The sequence below is a fragment of the Anopheles arabiensis genome, chromosome 2 (genome assembly GCF_016920715.1).
Source record: "Anopheles arabiensis isolate DONGOLA chromosome 2, AaraD3, whole genome shotgun sequence".
In the NCBI taxonomy this organism is placed as follows: Eukaryota; Metazoa; Arthropoda; class Insecta; order Diptera; family Culicidae; genus Anopheles; species Anopheles arabiensis.
In genome coordinates this window covers 42,258,788-42,269,839 of record NC_053517.1, presented here as the reverse complement: position 1 = coordinate 42,269,839, position 11,052 = coordinate 42,258,788, and the positions used below count along the sequence as shown (strand labels likewise).

Sequence of the window (11,052 nt, the reverse complement as noted above, 5' to 3'; positions counted from 1 at the left end):
ACACTTGCCGCACGCGGTCTTGCCACAAGCTTCCTCCAGAGCCCGCGGCCATAAGAGTTAGCTGTAACTTTCGGCTGTGTTTACGTTCCGTACTTGATGCACTCCCGTTTTTATCATTCCAGATACCGGCTAGCGCATGAATATGGAAATTCGCCCGAGCTGACGGAGCTATGGGACCGGTTACAGAACGAGGGCCGATGCTGCGGAGTCACTGGACCGCAAGTAAGTATGGCTGGAGGCTCGTGTCGGACCAAGCCTGCGCGCGTGTTAAGCGGCAGTGCGAGTGCGGTATTAAGATTGGGATCGTATTATTTTCGGTGCTGGCTGTTCGGTGCTGGGTCTTCCGGACACCGACAGCCGTGTATTACGTAAAGCATGTATGAATTGAAGCAGAAGGGTAGAGGGGGTGTCTACGAACGTGAAAAAGGGGTAGTCAATGTTGGTGGTGGTTGTGAGTTATTTTAGTTTCTTGGATTTGTTGGAATGCTTGTAAGCTCTTAATCTAGATGCAGATATATTCAACCACACAAACACATACACTTGCTCGGAGCACGGGTGAAGTTCAAAGGGTGAAGTTGGGGTCGGGCTGCGATTTGTTACTAACTGCAATTAAAGCTTATATTTAGCAACCGAAGCAGGCTGGTGAAAGTTTTTCGTAAATCAATTTACATAGCATTACAATTCGTACAAAGAAGTTGTCACCTTCAATGCGCCAAAAGAACATGGAATAACATATGATATTCTATATCTTGGGCACATCTCTTTTGGCATCATTGCTTTTCTGGAATTCAAATTTTGAAGTTTCAAATTTTGTAAATTCAACAACTTTAGTTTAATGCAACTATAATGCATTAGTAAAACAGATTATTAATTATTAATCACAGAACCTAGGAGCATGGAATTCAAATTCCAAAATATTATTGTGACTTACAATCAATTAAATGAAAAAGCCTAGTTTGTTGACAATCTAGTTTCTAGTTTATGAAAAGCGTCCAACGTTAAAAGTACCTTTCAATTCAATAGAGTTATCGAAATAAAGCTGAAATTAACGCCTATTACTAATGTTCTGAGCCTTTATCGCTCAGTTCAAACAACACAACCAAACATTCAATTTACCGACCCTTTACTCCAATATTGGCAAAACATTCGCTGCATTGCATCATGCACCATGCCAACAGTAAATTTCATTAGCTACTCTAGTTCTGCTCATGCAACTCGATCTCTAAGCATTGCACTTCGTTGTCGGTAACTCGAATGATTCAAACCATATGTACTGTTCGACACTACTAGGAGCAAATACAATGTGTTACGCCAACCTCTGTTTTGTTAAAGAACGATAACCATTCTCATTCAATCAATGAATTAAAGCACTACCGGCAGTCCGATGGGTACTATGCATAGCATAGCATAGTGCACTCGGTTTTGGGTCATCAGGATAAACCACTCCATTTGTACATTCTATGATCACGCTCTTTCCACTTAAAAGTTCAATTTTAGAGGGCCCTCTGTTTTACATGGCACTGGTTAAACGTTTCATTTGACTACGACCGCAAGCTGAACAAACTATACACAACAGTCCCCTGCACCGCGACATTCGACACTCCTTTCCAATGGCCCAACAAACAATCCACCCTATACGTTCACAAAATGTGCTCTTTTCCGGTTCGAACTTAACAGCAAGACCAAAAAGCAGTACCTTTTTCCTGTCATTGTACAAATACCAATCGTTTGCCGATCGGAAGATGGTACAGCTGTGGTTGATTGAGAAAGAGAGAGAGAGAGAGAAAAAGAGAGATAGAAAAACTGGCCACTCTGCTTCAGTCGCATTTATATGTAAAATGTGAGCCAGCCGGAAGGATGTGTTAAAATGGATTTACCGACCACCGTGGTTAATCCTTTGCATGTTCCTCCTCATTCAAACCGATTACTGTGTGTAAACAGGAGAGATTGAAAGAGCATAATTGGAAACGAGTTTTTGTTTGCTGAAAGAAGCATATGCAGATGTATGTGTGTTTGTGTGTGTATTTTTACATTGATACCTAAATGGACTAATGTGTGTAACGGTTGAACATGTAATCCGTTACCATAAGTGTTATTTTTAATCTACATTTTAATCTCTCGGATACCACTAAAGGGCTTAGCACAGGATGATGCAAGATGTATTTAAGCAGTTTTTTCCGGAAGTTTGTGATCAATTGTATTTAACTTTCTTCTCATCTTTGTATGGATTTGAACAAAACGAATGGCATTACAAATGCTTTCGTAACAAAATTTTTACTTGATATTACATTTCACAAAAGTTATGTACTCTATAAGTGTTCCAATTGCCTCACAGAGTATAAACTGTTTTGAATAATTTATTTCACTTCCTTTCAACCATGCAGTTCTCCTGTTCAAGCAAAAACGTGACCTCAATGGTACGCTAATTACTTCATACCTTCAGATTATCTTCCTCCTTTCCTGTGCTACCCGGGATTCTTTCCCCCCACGCACTGCAAAGGCTTGCACCATACACCATTAGATTTGGTTCCCACGGCGATTCTAACTAATTCAAACACAGCTAAAGCTGACGATGAGAGTCGAACCGAGCTGTTTTCTACGATTTTTTAAACGATCCAACCCGAGTGGATTAAACGTTTGGATAGGAAAATAATCCTTAATAATTATATTCTACCATTGGTTTCGCGGGCCGAGGAAGTCAAAGCAAAAGCATTTGACGCTTGAAAGGGAAAAGAAGAAACTGTTCGAACAGGAAACAACTGTTCGAAACCAATTAGTGTATGAACGATACAAAGTACAAACATAAAATAATTAAACTATTGGTACCATACAGCAATACAGCAAATTGAGTGTTAATAGATACCTTCAACAGGTTTACTAACGAGTTGTAAAACACTTCTCCATATATAATGATGAATGCTAGGTTAACATTTGTATTGCTTGGTTATCTTTTACTAAAGCTGAGTTTATTTTATTTTATCAAGGATTTTGCACTCAACGCAAACCGTACATACCCGACGTCCTGCTGCACATCCGACATCACGGAGCAGATCAGCATAGGACGGCGTCCGCTCGCTTCCGCCATCGTATTTCGGGGCGGCGAGGACCCAACGGCGGCCGTCGCTGCCGCAACCGAGCTGGCGGCTAGTACGATAAAGGACACACTGCTGATGAGCCGGAACTTTAGCGAGCTCAGTGACTCCTGGAGCCTAATAACGGCTCCCAGCAGTGGCAGCAGTGCAAGCGGAGCAAGCACCGAACTACTGCAGCAGCAAAATGGTGTCATCATCGAGGAGGGCGCGCCTGGGACCGGCCAGTCTGCAGTCAGTAGCACCAGCGCCAGTGATAGTAGCAGTACCTTCAGTTCCAGTACTAACCACGGCACCAGCTACGGCTCTACGACCGGTAGCAGTTCCGGTAGTTCTGCCGGTGCCAGTTCAGTTTCCGGGGGCGAAACGGAAGAAATCAAAACGATCGTCACATGCCGGGCTGTATATCCCCAGGTAAGAGATGATAATTAGGATCTACGGTCTTGTATTAAATCTGCTCCAGCGAAACGAGCTATTGGTGTAGAAAGGCCGGGTCTTCGTTTCCTTTCTAAGTTAAGGCTGTCAACATCAAGAATACAAATTGTGTTCCTCTTCTAGCTCCAAGCTTCGCCGTCAAATAAAAAAAACGTCATAATTGAAAACGTCCTTCAATTGGTCACGTATTGGACTTTTTCAAGACTACCATGAATAACTTGGCGCTATAAAAACAGCCTCCCTTCGGCCAGGACTGTCAAACACACACAAGTGTTCATTATTCAACATGATTGATAACAAGACTTGATGACTAGTTATTCTAATTCAATTCTCTACATAAATATACAATTATTTTCTGCGACCATATTGTACAATCACAAAGTTGTCGATTTATGTACACATGTATACCACAATAACATTATTCTTATTATTTAACAAATGGCTGATCTCGTGGTACTGTCGTAAACTCATACGACTTAACAACATACCCGTCATGGGTTTAAGCCCCATATCCTGCTATGGGGGTCTGTACGGGGGTCTGCTACGGACTGTAGATTAATAGGTCATTAAAAGCCAAAGCCACTAGTGGTACAGGCAGGCCTTGACCGATAACGGTTGTTGTGCCATAGAAGATGAAGATTTAACAATCACTCTTATTAGACGTAACAGACAGACTCGTGAGATTGTTTGATCGATCATTCTTCAATTCAATGTCACATCGATATCACGACTTTGACATCTCTGCATTGAAAAAGTTTACGATCAGGCACGGAGACCTAGTTCTGCACACACACACACATACACAAAAACCCAGTTCAGTACAAAAGCGTAAAACAAAAGTCTGACAGACGGCCAGCGTCACAAAATGAATGGCCTTTCAGAGGATGTGGCGGGCCGAAGCACAAAGAATAGTATTAAGCTGCAACAAATGGAACATAAAATAAGGCCAGTGAAAATGCATTCGCATATACACGAATACGGTACCTTTCCGACGGGAGAAAATTGTGCACCGCAAAACTCAAACGAAGCAGCTCCATCGCTGGAAAAGGAAATCACAGATCGATGAAAACCGTACCGAGGGGCACGGACGGTCGCGAACGACAAGAAACGTCAGATGCAATTTATTGCACTTTCCGGTGATGCTGCTGCTTTTGCTTGCACCGGGCTAGAAAAAGCGAACCATACGAGAACAAAAAAACAAACAAACGAATTCTTCACCCCATTTATTCGATCCATGACGGATGATGGTTGCCTTCCAACATCGCGCCGTCAACAGCGGCAGTTCGATTTTCTTTTACGACTTTAGCAGCCCCACTCACCCCTGTACCACGTAGTACAGAGCTTCGCACATGCAGCTTTCGATTTATTTCGTTTATTGGTATATTGTTGTTGCAGTGGAGTTTGTTTTTCCACCCAGACATATTTTCATTCCCAACAGTGTGAGCTTTTGTTCGCGATCACTTTTGCAGTGTGCCATGTTTGCTTTTAATTAAATCGTTCCTAGTTGAACCCCGGGACAGCACTAACACTCGCCATGTTGCTTTCCCTCTTGCACAATGGCTAACACATATACACACGCACCATGGTAAACCAGCAAGTGGCCAGAAATAGTATTCATCACTTCATTTCGCACACTCCATCGTGCGGCGAACGTTCCGTCTTCCACAATCGATTATTCAGCTGGGCTGAGCGCTATCGACAACAATACACCACCAGCCATATATATTTCCTCGGTGCGCGAGGTGCAGCACACTTCGATACATTATAATCAACCATGGGGCTCACGTGCGCTGGACGTGTTCATTGGGGACGTATTCAAATTCCCAGAAAATGGCATGTCCTCAAAAAACCAACAATGGTTGCGAATGGTTTACGTTTCATTGCAATGGTCGAATGTTTTTCTTGCTACCAAAACAAGCGTATGCACTGGACTCTCACGTGCATGAACGCACGTGATGCCACGATTGACAGCTGCGGAAATACATGTGGCACAGCACCAGATCTGCTTGAAAAATGAGCAAAATTAATCCCATAGAGTCCATAGTTGTATTACGCGCTTTAGTGACAAGTTAGAGTTAATTGGATTTAAGTATTATGGATATTTTTTTTCACTTCAATGCTTCAAGCCTTGTTGATTTACAGTTTCCACCTTCTACTTGACAGGGTTGCGCTGAACGAATCGTGTCCTGGCTGCGACATACAGCTGATATACTGTTTGTTCTCGGTTACTGCGTGATAGCGTTCCTGAAGCTATGCTTCCTTGGCATCTTGCGGTACGAGATCAAGGAAATGATACAGAAGATCAAGTTGTTGCAAACGGAAATGTCCGGCGCGATCCTCAACGGTGTCGACTGTGATCAGCAACAGATACAGCAGGTAGGTTACGCTTAACGGTTTGTTATTGTGAGCAGCATTTTGCTACCAAGCAAACATGTAACAACTAAAGCTTTTCCGTTCAAGAAAACCCACGGCACAGGCTCTCTTTCGCCAGAAAGAAAAGCATTATTCAAAAACGTAAACCGAAAAAAAATTAAATAAAAAAATGAAAATCATCAAATCAATTACACCTTAGAACAATCCATTAATTAATTGTAGTAGAGACATCAAAATACATTGGAAACTTGATTAATATTTCATTGCAATTTCAAAAAGGAAAACATTGCCAAATTTTACAGCCACCGGCCAATATTTATTTTCCACAATGATATAAGAAATGCATAATTTATTGATTTCAATTTTAAAACTTTTTTCTCTCTCTTGTACCGACGCCATTCGCACGCAACCTGGCACGATCTTGGTGTGGAATATCCGCCGAATGCGCCTACAACACCCGCACGCAACACCGTCTGCACGCACTCGCAATTAAAACCAACAATGCCACGTAAAAACAATAAAATCGATTACCGTACTACTAACACTATCCACTAAACACCGTGCAACCGGGATCGATTCCTGATTCACCAATGCGACATGATGATACCTGCCGATCCACACCAACCCACATTCTCACAAAATTCCGCTACCCTGCACCGAACCCAAATATTTAACCTAAAACGTTTGATTGCACCCTCTATCGGGTTGATAAATTGATTGAAAATACCCGGCACACATCACCTTTACGATCGAAAATTCCGGATATCACTAAAAAAAAACAAATGTCGTTCCAAATCCGCATCTTCATTTGGGGGTGATGTGTGTTTGTGTGCGTATATCGTGTGCTACAGTTTACCTTATTGCAGCAAGTGACGAGCACATCGGTCAATGGTGGCATCCATGCGGAACCGAAGGTAGGCAATCGGGACCGCGAAAGGACACGTGTCGGGTCGGCGGAAAGCGAACGGGAATCATTGTTGACGCAAGAAAACACTCCCAAACAGCTGCTCAAGCACAAGCAGCTCTACACGTGCATTAACGAACAGCAGCAGCAGCAGCAGCAGCAGCAGCAGCAACAACAGCCGCAACACATCTGTGGCCAGTCCTCGTTGGCGGGCAGCAGTGGTGCCACGACGGGTGCAGGCGGAGGCCCGGCCGGGGGTGCCGGTGGCTGTGAGTCGGATACTAACTCCAACTGTGCCCTGCTGGTGGAGGACAACAACGGTCCATCGTTGCTGTCCACCGCAACCGGCACGACCAAGACAATAAACGGTAATAACAACTACGAGCTGTGCGAATTCGACGCCAAGGTGCCCACCTACAGGTAAGCGGAATTGCCTGCTTTGCATGACCTGTCTAGCCCACCTAACCTTCTTCTGACCCCTCTCCCTAAACCCCTCTACACCTCACTCTTCATCCTAACGTACACCTTCAACTGCACACACTGCGTTCCACACAACCACCACTGTCGCAATGAGCGCGATGGCGTTCGTGTATGTGTGCGCGTTTACACTCTACACCCAGTTCGAAGTGAAAGCATCAAGCACCAATGTGTACACCTCCCGATTTACCCTTTCTGGTAGTGTGTTTAGACTGAGCGTTCCTTTTCCGCACCGAACTCAAAAGTATAGTTTGTCAGACATACACAACAACACCCTCACACACACACACACTATTTATTACCATTGCGCGATCAAGACACCATTATCCTTTAGGCATGAACACTTCCGACAATGATGTACGACTAGCTAAAGTGCAAGAGTATTTGTAGGCGTCCTTTCCCACTCCTGTGATAGATGCATTCGCCCCGGTAGAACTTGATCGAAACAGTAAACAATTTAACAGTGCCTGAGTTTTGCTATTAAGAATGCATGAGGCAACAAACGATAAAGCAAACAGTATCGGTTCGCATTAGAATGCTATGACGCGTCGGTTGTGTAGTCAGCCACTGTGGCTGAGCAGCGGCAAGATGTTGAAATGTGTAGAAACAAAAATCGAGCCAAACCACTAGACACGCAGAAACATTTAGATCGATTTCAAATTTATCTTAAAGCAATTATAGTTTTCCCTCTTGAATGTGCTTCCAAATAGATTGGCTTTAAAATTAGTCAGGCTAGCAGACTGTGTGGATTTTTTTTATACCGATCATTAAAAACTGCTTCATCTCTATTCTAATGCAAGGATAATATTGTTTGTTCAACTCTACGGCGTAGAAGAACTTTTTCATATTATTCAACGCGGTATTGAAAATGCTCCCAAAACGATGTATTTTTAACAATTGTACAACATCAGTACTCATTCCTGGCAATCATCTGAGTCAAACGGAAAAATGTAAACCAAACCCACTTTAAACGAACGGAAATTTTATCCGTATTATAGAAGTCTCAAGATCCCTTGCACATTTCATTCAATGACCCGAGACAATGCTACCAAATTGCACTGTCAATGTTCTTATTTTGCAAAACAAACGTTAACGTGAAGCACAAGAATCATTATAAAAATGTTTTTTATAGTTTTAACAGTTATTAAGTTTGATATAATTCTTTAAGTTTAAAGCTGGTCTAGTGGTACAGTCGTCAACTCGTACGACTTAACAACATGCCCGTCATGGGTTCAAGCCCCAAATGGACCGTGCCGCCATACGTAGGACGGACTATCCTTCTATAGGAGGAAATCAATTAGTCACTGAAATCCAAGCCCACAAGTGTTATAGTCAGGCCTTGACCGACAACGGTTGTTGAGCCAAAAGATGAAGAAGAAGAAGATAATTATTTATTTTTTTTTTTGGAGCCTTTTCTATCTTTCAAATCTGTCCTGAAGTGAAACGGTGCTACAATTTTCACATAATCCCCTCATTGTTCATTGTATTATTCCCACACTTATTTTTAATGTATTTTTAATGTAAATAATAATCATTTCTTTTGTGAATGTAATTACTGGCAACTCTTCTTCTTTTTTAGCACAACAACCGTTGTCGATCAAGGCCAGCCTGTCTGTACCACCTATGGGCTTGGATTTCAGTGACTTATTGATTACCATAGCAATATAGTCCTACGTATGGGGGAACGGTCAATTCGGGGCTTGAACCCATGACACGGGCATGTTGTTAAATTACTGGCAATTAGTGTAGTATAAATTAACCATATCCTTCCATCAGTTAGAGATGTCGTAAAAGAAACAAATCGAGTTGACAAACACGCATCATAATACAAAATCAGCATTTTGACACTTTTCTCTAACGCTCGAATCTCATAATGGCCCTTTTAGTGGTACGTAATTGATGGATAAAGCCTAAGTAAAGTTTTATTTACTTTATTTTTTATCTTAAACTGTAATGTTCCGCAAAATAGTTCTATAGTTCTATGTAAAGCTGCTTAACAGAGAAAAAGCTCAATTTACTAAGATAGCTACTTTATGCGGTTTACTTGATTTTGTTGTTTAGTGAAGGGGTCTCCAAACTAGGGCTAAAATAAATAAGAATATTATTTTAACTATTTTCATCAAACATAACGTTTTTTTCTTTTCAAAGACAAAATTCAAGCTACAATAATAAGAAGGCTGCAGCAATTCTATAGATTGACTTAGTATTTCAGCATCAAAACGAGATTGAAACGTTCTGATTGGCTAAAGGTAGCGTCAAAATGGCACTCAACAATCTTATTTGCGATGCATTGCGGCCCGCGTACTGAAAAAGACCCCTGACTAAGTGTAATAGTTCACAAATGTCAACAAACATTTTTTCTAGAATGTGTCAGACTAGTATTTCTATAGTGAATTTCGAGACACAGCTTCACGAATCGGGTTTACGCTCTATTACTTTGGTTAGCCGCTAAAACCGGAACATTGATTCTATAAGATATACGAACTTTGCTATTAAAAACCACTCTTTTTTCGGTAGTAACAATTTTTTTCGGTTCATATGGTAAAAATAGTGGTTTGAATAAAAAGGGGTGTAATAAAATGCTACAGACATGTGAAGTTGTATCGAGTGAGGTGGTAATTTACATTTTTCATTTGAATCTATCGTGTTCCAAAAAATAAGTTTTAAGACATTGACACTTTTTGCAGTACAGGTTTTGCCCCAGTTCATGCAGAAAGTATTTTTGCAATAATTGAATATTTTTTCCCAATGCAAAGAGTACCAGTGGACAATGCGAGTTCATACCCCTGTAAAATCACTTCCATAACACCCATTCCACATCCATTCATCACGAACACGGTGCCATTTTATTTGTGCGTACTAAAACCTGTCCAGCAACCAAGCAAGCTCACGCCAGCCACCCCCAAAACTCCACACATTTACCATTCCTGTCTTCCTGTCTTCATTTCCTCCTTCTTTTTCGAGATACAAATGCACCCGCTCGAACAAGTTCGTCCAGCACCAGCCGGCCCAGCAGGCCCCGCCGCGACTCTATCAGGAAGCGTGATCCCTGCCGTTACGCTTGTGACGCACTACTGGCCGCACCCGTTCACTGGGTCGCCGCATTCTCCGCACGCTCGGGAAGCGTTCCCGCACGATAAATCCTATCGCCACCAGCACCGTCCAAGCCGGCAAGAGGTAGTAGCACCCGTTTGCAACGTGCCAATTTTCGAAAGCTTCGAAGGTAGTAGAGAGCTTGGGGAGACGCTGCTTACGTTCGAAAACATTCTAAGCGTTTGGTGCACTCGCGTTCACTGTTGTGAGCTGCGCTCATCATACATGGGGCATCCGCAGTATAGCATAAAAAAAGACTAACGCTGCTGTAACAATAGCAATCGCGTAACAAGACTAACATTTCAAACAACCTTCATACTGCACTACTACCGAGCCGGCACGGTCTAGTAAATAGTGTGGTGAAGCAAAACAAATAAAAAAAACACGTTCCTTTTTATACAATAACTCATAATGCAACGCATTTGAACGCTTTTGTAGACGCTTTTACTCACAAAGCAAACCACGCACTCGGTATGTAAAGTAGGATCTGCCAGAACGACGCTCATTGTGCTATGCTCCATACACATAATAGTACGTATTTTAGAGTTCTGCTTGAAGCCGCGCAATTTGTTCGCAAACATTACCACACACTACGCACTACGTACCCTCAAACACATCTCAGTACGCTTCATCAATTACGCTTTGCAATGTGCATACTGTGCTGTAATGCTGACTAGTTGT

The 11,052-nt window shown here is 42.2% G+C and overlaps 2 protein-coding genes across 8 annotated transcripts in view; one reads left to right on the top strand and one right to left on the bottom strand.

The window, feature by feature from the left end:
- The window catches only part of LOC120893206 (pseudouridine-metabolizing bifunctional protein C1861.05), a 183,843-nt gene that overhangs the window by 156,405 nt on the left and 16,386 nt on the right, over nt 1-11,052 (bottom strand). The gene's annotated exons all lie outside the window — the stretch shown is intronic.
- The window catches only part of LOC120893205, a 137,423-nt gene that overhangs the window by 116,377 nt on the left and 9,994 nt on the right, over nt 1-11,052 (top strand). For 3 of the 7 annotated variants that reach the window (XR_005738114.1, XR_005738113.1, XR_005738115.1), the window contains 5 exons: nt 123-222; nt 2,985-3,503; nt 5,688-5,900; nt 6,749-7,221; nt 10,243-10,455. Coding sequence is in view for 2 of the 7 variants with exons in the window: in XM_040294959.1 (XP_040150893.1) it covers nt 123-222; nt 2,985-3,503; nt 5,688-5,900; nt 6,749-7,221; nt 7,422-7,431 (1,315 nt within the window). In the remaining 5 variants the exon portion in view is untranslated. Of the gene's footprint in view, nt 1-122; nt 223-2,984; nt 3,504-5,687; nt 5,901-6,748; nt 7,222-7,421; nt 8,541-8,857; nt 10,456-11,052 lie in introns of those variants that run through there. The other 4 variants (XR_005738116.1, XR_005738117.1, XM_040294959.1 and 1 more) reach the window with 4 other exon arrangements.